Source organism: Tetrao urogallus (genome assembly GCF_951394365.1).
Source record: "Tetrao urogallus genome assembly, chromosome: 5".
NCBI classification, from domain to species: Eukaryota; Metazoa; Chordata; class Aves; order Galliformes; family Phasianidae; genus Tetrao; species Tetrao urogallus.
Window position 1 is genome coordinate 25,036,839 of NC_136818.1, and position 20,288 is coordinate 25,057,126.

Genomic DNA, 20,288 nt, shown 5'->3' on the forward strand with positions numbered 1-20,288 from the left:
TTAATTTTTTTTCCCCCTTTCTTAATATCTCAGAGCCAGATGCTTCTAAATGTCCTCATAGGGGTGTATGGCCGTTCCTGACCGCTCCTCCTTCTCCCCCACCCTTTCCAGCTAATTCCTGTAATGGCTCCAGAGATGCCTTTTGTACAGTCACAAAAAGCAAAACTTTGGGAGCATCTGAAGATGATGGACTTGACATGTGCAAATCTGGCTTCCTGACATTCCTGGTGGGTTGTGAGCTCAGTGTCAGGTAACCTGTCAATAAGGTTTTCCTTTAAGAGCGTGCTTATTTGCCTAGCACTTTACAAATTACATACACTCAGAACTGCCAAAATGTAGGCATTTCTGGTGGGGAGGATGGCAGCGAGTGTTGAATGGGCATTTTGGAGAAAGCAAGGGAAGCTCTGACTGAGGCACATGTTAACTGTGGGAGGTGCCATGGATCTGCAGGCACCGACTGATTTTAAGGACTTCAAAACTTTGTATTGTTGGTCCTTTACACTTTGCAGTACTGAAAAAGGTCTTTATTCTGAAAAAAACAAAAACAAACAAAAAAAAAAAACAGAAACAAATTATTTTTGGAGCTCTTGTTTGAAAGTGTGACTGCACAGGCTGGAGCTTCACCAGCACGGAGCCCAGAGGACCTTAGCAAGCCGTACAGGGGTGGTTTCCACTCAATAAGCTCATCTTTGTGCCACATCTATCCATCAGTTATCCTCTAGATAACAGATTCATGCAACATCTGTATATATCCCCACCTATGTCACCTATCTGGATTTCAGGGGATTTTGCCTGGGGGAAACCCTGAACCCCAGAAACAGAATGGTTAATTGGAACAATATTTTGGTCTTTAAGGTCCCTTCTAACACAAACCATTTGATAAGTCAACACATAGATTAAGGTGTAGATGCTTAGTGCCTGGCTTTCCCGGCAAAAGCCATAAATTAAGATGCCTCAAAACCAGAGCTTCTTGCTCAGGCACCAGCAGGCAGCCTTTCAGCCCACAGCAGAGTGGGAATGGACTTAAAATTAACCCGAGTTTGGAAAACAACTAGCACTGCTTTATTTGTCCATTTAATTGAATTATATGCAGCTGTGTAAGCATGCTGACCCACAGACGTAAATTGCTCCACCCTACCCCTTCCCATCCTTAATTCTTTCATGTTGATGGGGCTGTTGGCTGGAGAGAGAGAAAAAAAAAGCTGGAAATCAAGGAGAGCAGACCAGCCCTATGCAAACCTGTCCCTTCGGTGCAATGCCTGAGTGTCACAGCTGCACTCCCTGTGCTGTGATCTTTGTTGCCATTAAGCTGATTATATCCACTGACGGGTTCATCCAACTAATCCTGCAAGGCTGCAACTGGTTGCTTTTTATTGAAGCCCTGTTTTTATTTTTGTGGTTTTTGTTTGTTTATTTTTTGCTAAGAAATAAAAGTCAGTTTGGCTCGGGTGGGCTCTCAAAATGGGTCAGGCTGTGACGGGGACCCACTTTGTAACGTTTGCTTGGTTAATGCAGGAAAATAGGATGCATTAACGGGCTCCACGCATTAAGGGACGCGCTCGGTTTGGGAGAGGGCTGCATGCATTAGGGCTGTGCAGTGGCTGCAGGTTGGGGTGGGTGTGCTGGGATTGGGCATGCTCCCGCTGTTCCCCTTATGATGGATTTGTATTTGGAAGGGGGAAAATAAAAAGGCATTTCTTTGCATTTATGAGTGACACGCTTAGGAAGGGAGATGTTTTCTGCCCCTGCTCCAAGTGGACTGGGAGCACAAAGAACCTATCATGCGTTACAGGACATAAATCACAAGTGTGCACAATGGACTGCCACAGAATCATAGGATCAGTAAGGTTGGAAAACCATGATTTTCTGCAGGATTCTGTATCTTCTAAAAGCTATTCCTTCAGATGTACCCATGCAGCTCTCACTCAGACCCCTCACTTCCCACAGTGGTTATTGTGTCCAAAAGCAAAACGTCATTGTTTCAGATTCCTCAGGATTGTAGAGTCAGTAGATCCTTTGCTCATACCTTGTTTTTATCTGCAGATAACTCAACATTGCTCTTGTACCTCCCAAGAGTTGTTACAGAAGTTTTGTGTGCAACTTACCTGGCATCCAAAGTGTGCCTCCTGAAAATGTATGTCTTTTTGCATTTATCTGCAGTGATTATATGGAATTCAGGCTGCCCGGAGCTGTGGTGCCCCATCCCCAGATGTGCCCCCAGTCATGGATGGGCTCTGGGCAGGGTTTGGAGCTCAGTGATCCAACAAGAGCCGTTCTGTGATTCTGTGAATTGCTTTCTGCTCAAGCCATCACTTAGGCTGCCGTAATTTCAAATGTATTTATGGGGGGGGGGGGGGGGGGTGTCTCAGCTCACAGCTTTCAGGCTTTAGTTCTGGGTTCTTTTCCCTTCCCATGTTACTCAGAGAAGGCAGGATTCTTAGATGTTGGCTTAGGTGAGGGCAGATCTCATTAGAAGAGGGAAGACCTCATGTGGCAAAGGACAGCATGTCCTAATGGTTGCAGCACAGCCCGAGGAGCTCAGCATCCTGAAGCTAATCCCACTGTGGGCTGCATTCCTTGCTTGACCTTGAGCCACCGGCCAGGGGGTGGATGTTCTGTGTGTCTCAGTAACCTGGCAGTATTATGTGCATATATCCCAGGTCTTGCCTAGATTAATAAATCCATATTTGTGAAGTAAGCCTTGATAAATGCTAACTGCGTTAGTACATATAGGTGAGCCTGGCACAGGAGGTTGGGAACACGCTGTATGTCCGCTGGGATGCACTGTGCTGGAGGCCCTCAGCCAGGGCTGCTCAGCAGGGAGAGACTGTGGTGGGTTGTTCCATCCTCCCGGGGGGGGAGCACACATCTGCAGGGAGGGCTGGAATACAACTTCTCCACTTAACATGCTCCCCCATCACCCACTGTCAGCAATGAGATTAAATTCTGTGCGACTGCAGAGGACGTTGCATGATTAAAATCCTCTTTTAGAAATTAATATGTACCATCACTCGGTAGCACTGTGCCTCTTCTCAGAGAAGGGTATTGTCTCCTGAGCACTCAAGGTGTGAGAAGCCACCAAGGGAAGCTGTCTATCTTGGAATTTTATGCTGGAGCACAGTTGCTCCACTCCAGCTGCATAAAATTACAGGGACCTGGGGACTGCTCCCTTCATGGGGTCATGCGGTTGGAGGAAGGAGCGATAAAAGGAAGGCTTCAAACTTTTTGTCTTGCCAACAACAGAGTAGATTTCCCAAAGGAAAGGGAGTCTGCAGCCACCCATTCTGCCCAGAGAGGTGGTGATGCCCCATCCCTGCAGACAGCCAAGGTCAGGCTGGATGGGCTCTGAAGCTGTGGGTGTCCCTGCTCAGTGCAGGGGGTTGGACCAGATGGCCTTGAAGGGTCCCTTCCAACTCAAATGGTTCTGTGGTTCTCCATAGCAAAGCTCTCCCATAATGCAGCTTCAAGAGCTGGGAGTGTTTGCAGCTGGTCCTGCTGCCGTTCCCATTGATACACACATGGATGTGGACTCTGTCCATTCACATCCCACCCTGCTCTGAGTCCCTCTTGCAGGCTTTAGACTTCCTTGGCAAATGAGTGCACGTACACTTGCTGCTGGGGTTCTCTCAGCTGAGCAGTGCTGTGCTGGCAGCCTGTCCCAGGGGGCTGCTAGGTTGGTTCTACACCTGGCTGACATCACACCTTAGCAGCTGGGACCAGGAGGAAAAAGAGCAACTGTGTCTGCTTTGCAGCTATTAAGGAGGTTTTGTTTTAGAGTAGGGTCTAGTGCAGGCTGAAGTGATGCTCTCAGGCTCATGCAGGTGAATGAGGATTCACTCCTCATTGTCATTCTTTTACAGTATCTGAAGAAAACTTGCAAACTGTTCATAATTATGAAATATACCAGAGAGTTTGGCTGAGCAGGTTATTATACCAAAAAAGAATAGATAGAATGCTTACCTGGGCTGTATCCTGGGCTCAATGTAAAACTCCAAAGGAGGTCCCCACTGGTAGTCAGCTCTTAAATGGGGTCTAGGAGAGGTGCAGCCAGGCTCCACTCCTTCCATTAGCACAGGTGAATTGCCTTCACCTGTGCTCCTATGGCTGACTCATTGCTCACCTCAGGTGATCAATCAGAGGTTCAGCAGTTCCCATACAAAGGGGGAACATTCATCTTTTTTTGAAACAGAAGTCTTGGTTTTTGTCCGTTAGTTTTTCCCTAGCATAGGTGTAGGAGCTCACAACAATATGTATTTCAGGAGGGAAGGAATCTGATCTTTATTTGCTGTTAAATGTTATTTGCATGGCGTTAGACTTTAAGTAGAACTTGTTGGAGCACTGGCCTGACTGCGTGCACACAGCTCTTCCACTCCTATTGCCAGAGCTCCCAGCAAATCATAGAGTATCCCAAGTTGCAGGAGACCCATACTGATCACTGAGTCCTCTTCTCAGTCTTGCTGTGTTCTGAATTCAGCTGTCTGCAGAGGTACACACATTGGCTGGTTCTATGGGCTGAGGGCTCCAGATTGGAAGGATTGCAGAGATCCAAAGGGCTGAAGCATGTGCCCCAAGCATCATTCTTCTGACCCTTCTCCCCATGTTGGGTACCATGTTCTGGAGCTGGTACTTGGGATGTGGGTACCTCTGTTCTGGACACACATTTCTACTGGAGCTCTTCCACCTGCTGGCACACTTGTGGCCTCAGCTGCTCCACCCTGCTTTTCCTCCAGGAAAGCAAGGATCTGGGGACGTTCACAAGCATGCTAACTGAAAGCAGACACTCCGTTTCCAAAACCGAATCTGGCTTTTAGCAGGGTTGATTTAGGTCAGAATTAATGCAAACACTTGTGTAGACCATTTAGCGTTTAGTTTATGGACCTGTTAAGGCAGCAGGATAATCCCTTTAGATTACCCGTGTAATTCCTAGTGAATATTTATTTTAAAGTGACTTCTGTGCCCTCAGTCATTAGCGGAGGTTAGTAATGCATCTCACAGCTGCCAGCCTCAATGCAACCGCATTCGTCAAGGGGAGGGTTGCTCCTTTTGTCTCCTATCTTCTTTTTGTCCTTTTTAAACCAACTCTTGCTGGCTTAATTCCCCCGAGCTCACCTCGGGGAGCAGCCCTATGGCACTGAGCTGGGCTCAAGCATGGGCAGGCAGCCTCGAGCCCGGGCTGCTCTCAGTTGGGCACCACGGTAGCATCCACGTGGGCTGCGGTGAGGACGGAGCGGGCTGCGGGTTCAAGGACGCCCTTCCACTTTAATGTGCACAGACATGCACCCGCTCACAGGCTGATTGGCAAGGTTAACTCGGAGAGGCTGCAGCTTTTTAAACTGATTTGATTAGACCCGCTACTTTATCCCATTCCCTCCCCCCCCACCCCCTGGGCCCCCCACCTCCTGATCCTTTTAACGCAGCCCTTGCTCCAATAACCAGCCCTTCGGGGGGCTTTTCCCCCCTTTTTTTCCCGATTTTCCTGCTGAATTTGGATGTATTGTAAAGCAGATTATGTGGCCCTATAGGGAAGCTCAGGAGGCAGCATCTCAGTCTCTGGGGTGTGTTTTGTTGTGGCTCAGTGAAGGGCTGTGATCCCCCTCCTCTTCCTCGCTCTGCCTGGCTATGCACCTTCACCAGCTCTCCGTGGGTTTGGACTCAAGCATACATAACCCTCCAGTTCCCCATATCTCCCAAAACTGGGGGCATGTGAGGAATTATGCAGCCAGTAGCCCTTAGTGACTGCAGCTGGTCTCTCAGTTCCATCTAGCCCAGAGGATGCTTCAAGTCCTAGCTCTGATGTTTTGGACACACGTTCCTTCATTGCATAGATTCAGACTTGTTAGGACACCCTGGAGAGCCACACAAATGGGTATGTTTCAGGGGGGCACCCCTGGCAAGCTCAAGGGGCACCAAGGTACCAATGCTGGGGCTGCTGGATGGAGCCTCGTCCTGCCCCGCTCAGCGCTCCTCTCACAGCACGAAGGCTTTGTGTGCTTCCACTTGTCAGTTCTGGGCTCCATCCCTGGTATTAAGCTGATGTCTGTCATATTAAATACTCCAGGGGAATTCGGAGCCTCATATCAGCATACATAAGTGCCTCTTGCCAAGTCTCTTTAGTCCTCGTAAATAAATAAGTAAAGCCTATAAATTATAGGCACTCACAAAACCAGAGCACCCAAACTCACAAACCGAAACGACAGGTGGGGGACCAGCACCACTGCATTTTTGGGGACCCTAAAGGGAGATCCATCCGGTCCCTTTACCCCATCTCACTCCTCACCACCGCAACCGACCTCAGTGCTGCAGGCTGGGGAGCTCAGCATGGCCGAGGATCCCATCCAGCAAATAGGACCGACCCTCCAGAGTCACCCTGGTGGAACAGCACAGGCTGCAGACAATCCCCAACCCGCAATGTATTAAACCTTGACACACTGCATTACTTAAGAGGTCTCGGGGAAAATTAAAACCCTTTTGACTGGGTTTTGCAATGCAGGGGAAATTTTAGTGACATTTAAAAGGTTTTTCTTGTGTTCCTCTAATGGGATAAATAAAAAAAGGCTTGTTTTAGGCCAGCAAATGGGGGGACAATCCAATTTCCCTGATTCCATCAAGACACTCTTAAAGCATTAGCTTGTGTGGTTTTAAAAAAAAAAAAAAACCAACAAGCACACAGCAGCCTGACCCCCTGCATGATGGCTTTGGGAAGTGTCCTGATGTGGAGGCATTCACCCTGCCCAGCCAGCTCAGCACCCTGAGTAGTGGTAAGCAGGTCAGGAAGGTTGTGCAGGGGAAGCACAAGTCCAGTTCATTATTTACTGCAGCAGTCCTCACTGTCCTGCAGGGCTGTGCTCGAGGCTGACGTGCTTTTGCTCTCGGGAGGAAAGAAATGCCACTGAGCAGCAACACTACTGATGAATGAATGAAATCAAAGAGAGCCCTTAAGTTTATGTTTTTAAGCGGCGTTTCGGTTCCAAATAAATAAAGGTTCCCCGTGGAACCTTCCATTTGCAGTTTGTTTCTGTCAGTCACGAAGATTAATGCATCAACACTTGCTTCGAAGGGGCTCAGGGGATGGGTGATGGGAGATGCTCAGCCTTTCACCCCGGGGTCAGCGCTGCCCTGGGTCGGTGGCCCACCAGCCCATGCCATCTGCTGCTCCCACAGCCCACCCATGCCACGTGTGCTTCTGCACTGCTGTGTGCTGGGACAGATGTCGGGGCCCAGCAAGCTCCCTAGGGCTGATGGGGCAGCAAATGGGGCAGCCCTGCTCTGCACTGTGACCCCAGCTCTCAGACCGAGCAGTGCTGGGGAACTTGACCTTATGCCATGAATGGCGAGCCTGTTCCTCCTGCATCTCATTCACAAACAGAGCATCCCTGAGCATAAATCTGTCTGGTGTAAAGTTGGCCATGCTCTTCCCCAGTCGCCTCCTGATCCTGCTGCATTTCATTAGGAACACTTCTATTATATGGCGAGCGGGGAGCAAGGGCTGCCCATGGAAAGAGCCCTTAAAGTGAAGATCCATTCTGCATCTCACTAATTGTATTTAGCTGGCTGTGTTTTAACAGTATTGTGGTTCCGCTGAGAAATTCCATCTACTGATAGCAGGATGACCCGAGGCAGCTTCCTCCAGATGGCTTTCCTACCTTTATTTCTTCAGTATTGGAACTTTATAAAAACTGGTTGTAAACCTGGCTGGCTGTGAAAGAGCAGCACTAACAAACCTTCTTCCTCTCATTTATTTCTCCCTTCTTCCATCAGGGAAAAGTCCTGCAGCTCATAAACAGAGATTTTTCAGAGCCCAACCTGAAAAAGTAGTTGTGTTGGATAAAACGAGAAAGGGATATTGTGCACAAACGGCCTTACAAGAAATGCTAAATCAGCTCCTGATACAATTCACAGAGGCTGTGAAAGGGCCTTTAGACATCACAAAGCAGAATCCCTTCGTGGGAAAGAGTCATAGAATGGCCTGGGTTGAAAAGGACCACAGTGATCATCTAGTTTCAACCTGCTATGTGCAGGGTCACCAACCACCAAACCAGTCTGTCCAGAGCCACATCCAGCCTGGCCTTGAATGCCTTCGGGGATGGAGCATCCACAACTTCCTTGGACAACCCAGGACGTTGTGGATGTGGATAGGAAGCATCCCATATGGGCTCCTGCACCCAGCACAGGGGGCAGGCCCTGGTGCCTCCCCCAGCAGACAGCTGCATGCAGAATGCCTGCTAAGTCCAGATTAGCCACAGAGCAGTCATCAGGCTTAAGAAGCAGGCGTGCTCGACAGGAAGGCGGCTGTCCTGGGAGACCCATGCACTCATTTAGTGAGTTTGTACAACTCCAAGCCCGAGGATGGTTCTGACCATCCGAATATGGGAAGTTTGGATTTTGTACATTGAGCTGGGGAAAGTTTGTGAGACCAAAACAAAGCCTCTGGATTCTTTATCCTCACTGGCCTGAAAACAGAACAGGAACTGAGGCATCCTTTAGGCTCTTAGAGCTGTGCCTCTAGCCACAGTACTAATTGCAGTGTGCCCACTCCTTTTGGAGCCTGCATTACTCCTGACTGCAGTGCAATCGTGCAGGAAGGCATTATGCAGCCCTTCCTGGGCCATGCCTGCAGGTGTGGGAACAGGGTTTGGGAGGCAGGAGCCTCCCTTCCAGCCCTGTAGCTGCTTGTGGCACTCGTGCATGCATGCAGCATTTCAGGTGCCTTTGCTGGAGGTAAAGCCAAACCCCTTGGTTTTGTACTGCTCTACTTCCACAGGGTTGACATCTGTGCTTTCCCTTTGTTTTTTCTTTCTTTCTTTCTTTTTTTTTTTTTTTTTTTTTTTTTTTTTTTTTTTTTTTTGTCTTCTCTAATGACCACTCGGCCATTGGCTTTAAAACTGGCACTCTAAAAGGAGAGGATGTAAAGAAGTGCAGGGTGGTACCTCTGATGCCGTTATAGCTGACAGAAATGCAACATCTCCTGAGCCCCTTTACACTCTTTTCAGCACAAGCCTTGGCATCCCAACAGGCTCAGCCAAACGGAGCAGCAGCAGCAGCATCGCTCTCAGCTCCCGCTGTCTCCCATCCCACCTGCTCCATTTAACAGCCTTAGCAGGCTTCCTTCCCTGCAGCCTGGCAGAGCAGCACAGCACCTTGCTCTGGACGCGGATCTCTGGGCTTGAAGCATCACCACCATGCTGGGGCCATGTCACAGCCCACACGTGCTGCTCCGACAGCCGGTCCCGCGCAGGCACGGCGCCAGCAGTGACTTTACAGGCTTTGTGGCAGAGATTATTTAAAGGAGATTAACCCTTCTAAACCCCTTAGATTTTAATTATTTCTGTATGTATTTATAAAACCCTCAGTCTGCTGGTTCCAGGGCACAACTGCCCCAGTCCCCATCCTTAACCTGGATTCGGGAATACACAACGCAGCCATATTACAGTGCAGGGCTGGGCTGGAGAGGGGTCACTGCTTATTTATTTATTGCTTTCGTAGCACAGTTCAATCCGGGATGAAAACGAAACATTATGATATCCAATTGCCAGGGGAGCTAATAATTAGGATGGCGTTAAAATAACAGCACTGACACTGCATTAATTGAATTGTTTGATTCGGCACAGCGTGGCTCGCTAATTGTTTGCTTAGGGCAGCTCTGCTGTTGGTGCAGCCTCTTGCCTCCCCACTGCCTGTGCTGCGCACCTCTGAAGGGGTGGCCAAAGGCAGGGATGGACCCAAGGAAGATGGCTTTGTTTGCTCAGCCTTTTGTATGCATATTAGTGTTGTGAAATGACAGTCTGGAAGATCACAGTGGCTAACAGGTGCTGCTGGAAGGGAGAAAACAAAGGGTGCACATATCCATCCTTACACACTTTGTCATGCTAATTCTGGGCTAATTAGCCCTTTCAGAATTAAGGACTAATGGGGGAGATGTTACCACTGCTCATGGGAGCTTTAAAATCCAAATATTACCCAACCTGGCCAGTCTCAGGTGACCCACACTGTGCTTTGCAGAGGAAGGAAGAATGCTGAAGGGGTGGGAAGCCAGTCCTACTAAGAATGGTGGACCAGGGATGTTGTAGAGACCACTTCTATGTATGGGTTACCACCTTGGCATGGTGGCTTTAACCCTATTTCTGTGTATTCTGGGACTGCTGCTGAGAAATTGCAGTATTTAAAGGCTGGTTTAAGTATTTGTGAATGCAAACATAAAGGGTGGTTGTTGCAAGAACCCAGAGCACGTTGGATGCCAATGATATTTTAAAAATAGGTCATTCTGATTGTGTTTCCTAAAATTGTATGATTTTTATTTATTGTTACACCTTAACCAAGGAAATAAAAGCAGGGGAATTCATAGATACTTTTTTTTTTTTTTTCTGGGAGAATCTCTTTAATATGCACACGGTTCTCCTCTTCCAGCAGTGAACGTTTGACCAATAGCAATTAATTCCTGATCACAGTCTTTCTATGAGGTAAGAAAACATTAATGTCTCCATTAGGAGTGCTCTGCGAGGTGGGATTGATCATTGGGCATCCCGGCCGGGACGGACGCACAGCTGAGTGATGTACAGCAGAAACACTCAATCCCAATGTGTTTTAGGATAAATATCGTTAAGCTAATGAATTTTCCACCACTTAGGGTGAAGCATACAGTATTTCCTTTAAGGACAGGTTGTAAAATAGGGAAAAAGTGAAGGTCCTGGTATAAATCTCTTCCGTAGCTTCTTACAAAACCAACCTCACGAAGAATAACACCTGAGCCCCCAGCATTGGGTTGGCTAGGCCAACCATCCCAAAGGTTAATAGAGCTTTTGTCATGCAAATGGCAGGCTCTTGAGCTGGAAGTGCCGGACCCTTGTGCACGGTGGGGGGGGGGAAGCAAAGGGTTAAATTTCGGGGCTGTAGAAGCAGATTGTGTTTTCCTTCTATGATGTGGGCTGACAAGACATCAGTATTCTATTCATCTGTTGGGAATTAGGCTGTTAATCCAATCAATGACTCTTGAGCGAGCTGCAGCCTGCCTCCCCACTGGGGAACAATCGGATCAGACGGGAGATTGTTTAAGAGCAGAGCTCGGTCCTGGTGTCAGGTGGAATTTCCAAGCGTTCCCTAGTGAATTGGGGATGGGAAAGCTGTCTCAGCCCATTTATCCTGCCCCTTAAATAACCAGGTATCTGCTAAAGTGATAAAGCAACACAAGAGCAGAACAGGGAGCGAGGAACTTTTATGCGGGGAGGGGGCGGGGAAGCGCACAGAGAAGGGAGGTTTTAATGTCTTGGCAATGTTTGGCTTCAAAGGAAAGAGAAGGAGCAGCTTTGGGCCGTCCTGCTTGCAGCCTGCGAGGTAGCTTTAAGGAAGGCTAGCTCCTTCCAGACCCAGTTTTGAGCCCTGTTCTTGGGATGGGATGAGGAAGCCCGGGGCTCCCTGGCAGCTTTTGTCTTGTGCTAACGCAGTTCTGTCACACTAACACACAGGGATGACAACACCTGATGCTGGAGGCAACAGAAGGCAGCAAACACTATCTGGGGCAACCTATCAGCACATCTGTACAAATATGCAGCTGTGCTCAGGGCACCGAGTGCAAATTGGGGTGAAAATTCATTCTGCAATCAAGGGCAGCCCCTTCTGCACGGGGATATCGAGGCACTGGCTGTGCCAGAAGCACTAGATGGGGATGGTGGTGGATGTGATAAATCCTATTGAAATTGCACGTGGAAATGTAGGTGCAGCACCAGTTGGAAAGTAGGGCGATGAGGGATTAGTGTCACGCTGGCCCTCTGAACTCCCAAGGCCAGTGGGTTTGGGTGAATTAGCAAAGGCAGGCTTCCAGGGAGAGCAAGCTCAGGGGCATCAGATGCTCCTTGAGATTTCTTACACCTGGGTTGGGAAGTGGAGGGCACCTTCATGTTATAGAGCCTGAATGAACCAGGATGCTCAGGCCATGGGTAGGAATAAGGGGCTCACCGGAGAGAAGGAACCTCAGCTCCCAAGCTTGGTTTTAAAGGGCTTCTGCACCCCTCCTCCTTCCATCATAATGTTGAATCAAACAAAAGCTAATGCAATTTCCTTTGCCTTTCAGTAGGAGATTGTGCTGTAAGGACCCATACCATTAGAAATGTAATAATTGCTTCTCTATGCAGGTCTAATTTATCTGGGAGGCACTTAGGAGATGGACCTGTGATAGCTTGGTGATAGGCTTTAGGGAAGGGATGGAGAGGTGATGATAAAGATCTGTCTAGCACCTCCCATCTCCGGGGATGTCTGCCCCGTGCCTTGACATGGCAGGGGAGAGGGGCAGCTCAGTGCCAGGAGTGAGCTCAGTACAGTGCCAAGCCTGCAAGATTTAACAGGGGATGTAGTGGTCCAAGCCCTGTCTGGGCAATTTGCAATCTCAAATAAGATCAGTGTGTGAATGTTGCCTGGGTTTTGGGTTTGCTTCTGCTGGAAGTTGCCCTGTTGTTGGGAATGCTTGAGCTGTCCCAAGATCCCCATGCTCAACATTCACAGCTGTAACACTGCTGGCACTTTTCAAACACCAGACCACTCCTCGCCCACGTATGGGACACTCGCTGTGAACCAGCAGGTGAAGCAGTCATAGGTGTATTTTGCTTTAGCAAAATCAAAAGGTGGAAAAGGAGAAGAAAACATGAAGGTGTGATTCATTTTCCAGTGGTTGGAGCTTTTTGGGACTCTGGGTGTTCCCACACAACGCTGTTAGGTGGTATCGTTACCAAACTTGGGGTCACTGGTCTTGCTTTGAAAATCAGTAGGCAATTAAAAGCAAAAGTCTGGGTGTGTGTGGGTGCACACTGGTATAACACAGAGACCTTAAAGAACAACATCAGATCCCAAACTGAACCACAGCTTTGGAATGCCAGCACTTACACCCACAGTGATTCACTCACCCAATGCCTCAACTGCACAAACATTCATTTTGCATGTGTTAATGGCACGTGCCCAAACCAGGGCTGCTGTGAGCCACAGAAGCATGAAAATGAAAATAAAGGCCGTGGAGGGACATCCCCTGAGCTGTGCAGTGGATTTCAGGCTGGATGTGTCAGCCCACGTTGCTCACTATTACCATGAGCACATACATTCTGGAGGCCTTTCAGCTGCCATCTCACCTGCAGTCATCTCAGGGATAAAATTGCAGAGAGAGAGAAAAAGAAGATCATAGAATCATAGAATCACAGAATGCCCTGGGTTGAAAAGGACCACGGTGATCATCTAATTTCAACCCCCTGCTATGTGCAGGGTCACCAACCAGCAGACCAGGCTGCCCAGAGCCACATCCAGTCTGGCCTTGAATGCCTCCGGGGATGGGGCATCCACAGCCTCCTTGGGCAGCCTGTTCCAGTGATGAGGTTTAAGTAAATTGTTGGGAAGTTGAAGTCTAAAGTGGAAATAGATGAGACATTAAGCAGTTTTTACAAGCGGAGGGAAGTATTTTCCTGCTATTTTTTATCTCCCTGGCTTGAATGAACCTGCATCGTGTGGCTGCAGAGATTTATACTCACAGCTCCTAAGCACCAGTGCTTGTTCAGGGTCTGTATAATTCCAGCCCTCTTATTCACTCGCCTTCTAAAGACCTCGTGTAAATATTTATCTTTGCTGCCTGTCCACGCTGCTGAACCCGAGCTGTTAAACACAGTTATCTCTGCGTCGTTCTTATCTGTGATCCCTGCCAGTATTGGGAGCTGTGAGTAGTGAGCGGCTCCCTTAAATGTCCCATGAATGAACAGGGAAAAACAGCAATGAGAAGGGAAGAATACCTTAAAAAACAAGTGTGTGCACTGTCCATCAGCAGGAAAGGTTATTATATGTGTTGTTTTCCATCTTGGCTTGACCAAGGCGATCCCACACCTCCGTAGCTCCAGAATTCTCATCTCAGGTACAGCAGGGAGCAGAAATTCCCAAGGAGAGAGCAACGGGATGGAAGCTCTGATATAATCCTCTCTTATAAGGCAGAACTGGCGTGCAGGAGCCGTAGCAGCACTTAACGGATAAGGCAGTCAGTCCATCTGCACTAGGTCCATCTTCTCTCATTTCTCTCCCTTAAATTTCTCAGGAGCGCGGCGCAATCCCGTTATCCAATAAGTTGCCCACTGGTAGCTGGATTTTCATTGAGAGACATCTGTCACAGACCTGGGGCCTGGGAGGTGCGGGTCATTTTGCAGCATCTTTGTTTTGATGCTTTCAGCGGATGTGAGCATTTGTTCTTAAGTTCTTGGCTCAGAACTGCAATGGGGTGTGATACAGCGCTTCCCAAAGAGGCAGTTGCTGCAAGACAAACTCTGTGCACTCTTGGAGTTCTGTCAGCACATTTCTAACTTCTTTTAGCATGCCCTTAAGGGCACCAGCACTTGGGACTACCTAACTTTCTGTATTCACAGTTTGGAAAGAACTGATGGAACAGTCACGACAACAGCCCTACAAGTGCCCCCCTCTGGCTCGAAGCTTACCATAAACTAAGCCAACCAATATCCCCATCAGTTTCAGTGGGGAAGAATTAGCAGCTCCAACTCACCAGTGACCACAGTAGAGCTTTTTTTTTTTTTCCCCATTTCCCTGGATTAAAATTTGTCACAGAGCAAACAGGAGCAAACAGAATCACATTGGAGAAGTAGAACAAATGGCACCTGGCCAGCGGTCAGGCTCGCAGGGGGAAAAAAATCTGGTGTAAATAAAGTGTAAACAGCTTTTGCATAACACTGGATGAATGGTCTTTTTTTTTTTTTCTTTTAAATGGCGTTGGGGTTGGAGAGATGCACTGTGTGTGCTGGGACTTCTCCCTTCTCCAACTAATAAATGCCAGCTCTGAAATGAAGGGCTCGCCAGCCCTGCCAGCACAGCTCTGCTGAAGCAGCAGCGTTGCACGCAGGCCTTTGGAAGAGGAACAAATGTCTGGAGCATTCCTGGACCAACCCTCAGAGCCATCCTCCAGACAGGGATCGCCATCAGGGTGCCCAGGTTCCATTGTGCACCTCCAGTCCCATCCACCTGCCTTTCATCTTGTTGTTGTTGGCTCAAATTTTGATGGCGGCAATGCAGAGCTCGCCTCCCATCCCCCAGCACTTTCACACCCTGCATATTTTAACTCTGCTTCTCCAATAACTCATCCGTGCTGCCCGCCTCTCCTCCCGCCCCGTTCCAGGTCGGTGCAGAGCATCTCACCCTGCAGCACGGCTCTTTCCTTGTTTCCCAGCTGAGTGTGCTTAATGCCTTTGATGTCACCAGGCTTAGAAACCAGCAGTCTCTGAAGAGCAGTTTTCTGGATGATTTCCACCTGTTTTCCTGTTCTTTTGTTCCCCTTTTGCCAGTGGGCTGTTGAATTTGCACCTTAATCCCAAAGATGATGGTAATTAAAAACTTAAGTCTACATAAACAGATGCAAATACATTAAGGAGGCGAGGAGCTGAATTAGAGGCTAATCCCAATGGGGCAGTGAAAGCAAAGGGGACAGTAATTCTTCCCGTCTGTTATTTCACCTGTCCCTGTGGCGGGAGCAGGAGATGCCCAGGGCTGTGCTGCTGGGTCTGGGGATGGGACGTGCACCCCAAAGTGTGGGATCACATCACCCATCTCCACAACACGTCTCCCAGCTCCCCAGGCATGTCAGCAGCCATCATTCCGTGCGGTTGTGGTGCTCCTTTCTTCACCTGCAGAGGAGAGGACTCCAGAAGCACAACAGAAATGGCTTCAGCCTTGAGTCCACCATTGTACAGACCTGAGTTTGAAGAGCAGGGAATTAAAATGTATTCAGTAGGGGAAAAGAAAAGTGTTTTTTTTCCGTTTGCTGAGCTGTACAAGCGCCCATGTGCCTCACCTGTGTCCTGAATTGCCATCTAAGGCTGTGCTTGCAAGGAAGCTCTCAGTAGGCATCTCCAGAGGTGCACTCAGGATTGCCAAGGATCCCAAAGTAAGACTGTAGGACTGAAATCCTTCATTTTTATGAGCTGGAAGTGATAAGGCTGTGAACTGAATTATACCGGTGCCATGACGTGATCCACGCGTGGGTTGGTATTGATTACCCAGCAATACAGATTGATGGCAGATGCTGATTCAAAGTCTGGCTGCTGGATAGCTGGGCGTACGGGGCTGTTGATCAGTTAAAGCATTGCTGTGATTCACCATATTTATTTAAGGCTGGAATTCACTTCTATCCCCGCGGCGTTGCTTACACCTCTAAAATCAAGTCTTGGTTTTTTTCAGGACGGGGAAGGCCAGACTGCACTCCATTACGGTAAGCTGCCCTTCAGCTCTGTTGTTCCCTTTTAGCAGGATGGATTTGCAGCTGGAGCAAATCACCTCTGTACATAACAGCAAATTTCAGCAGCAGCATTAGTAGGAGGGATGGATTTGATTAACCAATGGCAAAGCCCATGAGCAGTGTGATGCTAACCCCCAGGTGTCCTGGTTACAAACTAGTTTGGTGCCAGCTGGGAGCACAACGGATCTACTACCAAACCAAGCAGAGTGAAGTTACAGCTTGTCTCACTCCTGCAGCTACGTGCTAATTAAATACGAGATTTTATAGCAATCCTTTTAATTGAAAGAGTGTTCTATCTCTAAATGAGAAAAGTAGAGAGACTTAAGTGACACACGCAGTGCTGATATGCAGGGAATAGGGAAAAAAAATTATCTCCATCGTAATTTGTTCCAAAATTAAGGCATGTCCGGTTATTATTTTATACTCTCTCTCAGTGGCTGTCACTGTGTAATTAAGAGCACACTTGTCATTCTGAAGTGTTTGTGCCTCTCTCTGATGTCTCCACAAGGACATTAGCAGGATGGCAATATTGCTCTGTAGTCCATCAGCCCGAGACACAGCATTTGGATCTGGATCTAAACGGCCAGATTCCCAGGCCCCTGAACCAAGGCTGTAATTACAGTAATGTGTGAATGGTCCCCGTGTGATCTTTCCTGTAGGACACTTCATTTTCCAACTTGTTATCGTTCTGGCTGAGGTGGGAAATCTGCCGCGTCGGTGCTGCGGTGTTTGGTGAACAGCTGATTTAATTCACATGATCTCTGCAGTCATTTCTCCCACCCACCCAAGCAGCCTGTGGGACGCCTCTTCCAGGTGCCAACGCTCCCAAACTGCAGGAGCTTTCCTTCCCCATTCCGTTCCATAGCAGATCTGCTCACACACCACCCAGATCTCAAACACAGCCTTGAGTTAATCGTTCCCATCCAGGCGGCCTGAGGCTGAGACTTGCTGAAGATGTCCTGATGCAAGCACTTTGTAACCAAGTTGCTCACTGCAGCGCGGAATGAAGCCTCCCCTTTTGTCAGAGGACTTTCCGGGAAGGGTTAACCCCCACGAGAGGCTGCTTTTAGGGTGCATCCATCCCTTTTTACGAGCGAGCGTGCCCTGACAGCTGTCCTTGTGGCGACAGCTCTCCTGATTACAGCCGGCCTCGAACCGCGGGCTGCGCCGGGTGATAAATTCTGCCTCCTTCTGCCCGCTGCTGACCCTGGGTTTAATCGGAGGTTAAGCGGAGGCCAGCGCTCAGCCTCATCCCGAAGGCTCTGCTCGCCTTTGGGACCCGGGTCCTGCTAAATGGCCTCCCATCTCCTCGCCTCCATCCATCCTCCCGCCCTCCAGGAATACCCAACTCATCCCACTGCAGCTCCCAGAGGAAATCAAGGCTTCTCGGAGCGCTGGCGGCCACGTGGCTGCACGGTGGGCAGGCTGTGCGTCCTCACGGGCGCTCCGTCTTCCTTGGAAAGAGCCATCTGTTTGGCTCGGTGCGGAGGGAGGGGAAATAAATAAAAAAAAAAATAGGAGAGAGAAAGAAATTCATCATCCGAACCCTGAGGATTAATGGAGTCACCAGGCGAACTGAGCTGAATGGAAATTCATCTTCACCCGTGCCGGTGTCAGGAGTGCCGCTCCGGTCCTTGACAAATAGAGGTGCCCAGGGTGCCATAAATCCGGTGGTGAGGCTGCTCTGTGGGGACACTGCCCCTATGGGGACACGGCAACCAGCCAGGGCACACAGGAGCGGGGCGAGGGTGGGCACCGTGCTTATAGGGTTGGGCTGCAGTTCCCTGGCTGCCCTGGAAATCCCTTCTTTGCAGCCACCTCCCTGTTTGGTCTCTCCCACATCCCTGCTTCATCATAGAACGGTAGAACCACAGGACAGCTTGGGTAGGAAGGGAACTCAAAGACCATCGGGTTCCAACCCCCTGCCGTGGGCATGGTTGCCAACCTCTAGATGAGCATCATCCCCTTCCCTTCCTCCTTTTCTTTTTATCTTTTTCTATATAAGCTTCAATCACACCTTGCCTTTATTTTAATTAAACTTTGCCGCTCGTCGCTTCAGGTCAGCGCAAAACTGCCGAGTAATGCAAAAGATCCTCTGATTACAACATTTAACAGCAAAAAAAGAGTTAGTTGGTTATATTGTAAAAGGACCTGAGATATAATTAAAACCAAAGAGGCACCGATCCGGCAGGAAGCAGCCCTGCAAGCAGCCCAGGGCCGAGGTCTGACCCTGCTCTTTCTCCCTCCCTCCCCACAGCCTCCGCCTGTGAGTTTTCTGACATCGTGGAGCTGCTGCTACAATCCGGAGCCGACCCCACGCTGCGGGACAAGGAGGGCTGCCTGCCAGAGGAGGTGACAGACTGTAAGGCCATCACCTCGGCCCTGCAGCGGCACACAGCAGGCAAGGTGTAGCCGTGCCACACGGCCGGATGGGTACCATCGTGCAGCAAAGCCCTGCTCTCCTCCAAGCAGGCTGCGGGTCAGGGTTTTGAATGCTCTGACATCTAGCAGTATTCCGGGGTAAGGAGGGGGGACAGGACTTGGATAGGTCCCTGTGTTTTAGTGCACACTGCCGGGGAGGGCTGCTGGCACAGCCGGGGCCATGGGGTTGCATTACGGTTTGGGGTTTTTTTTTCTCTTGGGTCCAAGCAAAACATTATAAATAAAACAAGCACAGTGTTGGGACGGTGTCTCTGTGTACTTCTCTTGCAGGGAGGAACTTGAGGGCTCTGAGGGATGTGGTCAGTGGGCAGGGTGGGGATGGGGTGATGGATGGACTGGATGACCCAAAGGTCTTCTCCAGCCTTAATGAGCAACTTGGTTCCTGGGAGGCTGTAGGGATGGGAGATGCCATCCTCTGTCCTGCATCCATCTGTCTGCCCCCAGATGAGGGCTGGTAACATCTCCTGTGGCAGTAAGAACTGCCAACACCAGGTCCTCCTGCAGTGCACCCACTTCTGGGCTGATGCTGATGGCGTTTGGCAGCCAACACCGTGGCACAGCATTGCCCACGAGCACAGGGCAGGCTCAGCAGCTGTGACGGGCTGTGTATTCCTTTGTGCCTTTCCTCAACAGATTCCAACCCTTACGGTCACTTGCAGCCCTTGCAGGAGGTGTTGGGTCAATGGCAAGGACAAGTCAGCCCGCTGTGTCTGCTGCATCACTTTGGATGCACCTACGACAGCCCAGCGTTGCATCAGCAAACCCACTGTAGCCAAAATGCTATTTCACAGCCTGAACCAGCACCTGGTGGGAAGGCAGGGGGGACCAGCTGTACCTCTCACAGCCCCCAATGTGAAGAGAACTTTGGCTCAATGGGCAATAAAACGCCCTCTTACAGCCGGGATAGAAGCAGTGGCATTGAGGCCCCTGCTTTCAGGGAGCACATGTGGGGCTCGGCACGCAGCCCTGGAGATGTTTATAGCACTTTAGGTCTGTTTGTGAGTTTGGACCCTTTCCAAAAAAAACCAGGAGGGGGGGGGGTAAAAATGAGAAAGACATATATTATTGTTTATAATCTGCTTTATTCAGCCAAACCTTTCCCCAACAGCCTTGCGGATTGCTGCTTAAATCCCCCGGTGCCTTTAACTACCGATACAGAAAGTGGTTAATGTGCATTCAGGCTAAGCTTGGCATCTACTCCAGGAAATCACTTTAATTGAGAAGCATTAAATGTTAAAATGATTAAAATATATAAAGCCAACACACCGGTGCCCACGGCGGGGCTCAGCACCCAGCACGCCTCACCTGAGCAAGCACAGAGCTGAGGTCCCCCCATCTTGGGACAGTCCCTTAGGGCACAGGGGGAGCAGTGGCAGGGATGGAAATGCCCACTGCAAAGCATGGAGGTGTACCAGCTCCGTGTCAGGCTGCTGGGACTGCTGTCACCCCATCCTCAGCTCGGTGGGACCATTATGGAGCCATAATCACTCCATCTCCCTCCTGGACCAATGTACCGCAGGCTTCGCTTCACCCAAATTACCTGAGGGGCTGCAAAACGGCCCCATGTGGGGACAGAGCAGGTGATACTGCT

At 49.4% G+C, this 20,288-nt stretch overlaps 1 protein-coding gene across 1 annotated transcript in view; it reads left to right on the forward strand.

Annotated features, from left to right (window-relative positions):
- The window catches only part of ACBD6 (acyl-CoA binding domain containing 6), a gene marked incomplete at both ends in the record, with an annotated part of 68,657 nt that extends 49,990 nt beyond the window's left edge, over positions 1 to 18,667 (forward strand). The window contains 2 exons of the mRNA XM_079535234.1: positions 16,198 to 16,228; positions 18,513 to 18,667. Coding sequence (XP_079391360.1) covers positions 16,198 to 16,228; positions 18,513 to 18,667 — 186 coding nt within the window. The remainder of the gene's footprint in view (positions 1 to 16,197; positions 16,229 to 18,512) is intronic.
- Positions 18,668 to 20,288: the final 1,621 nt, after the last annotated feature.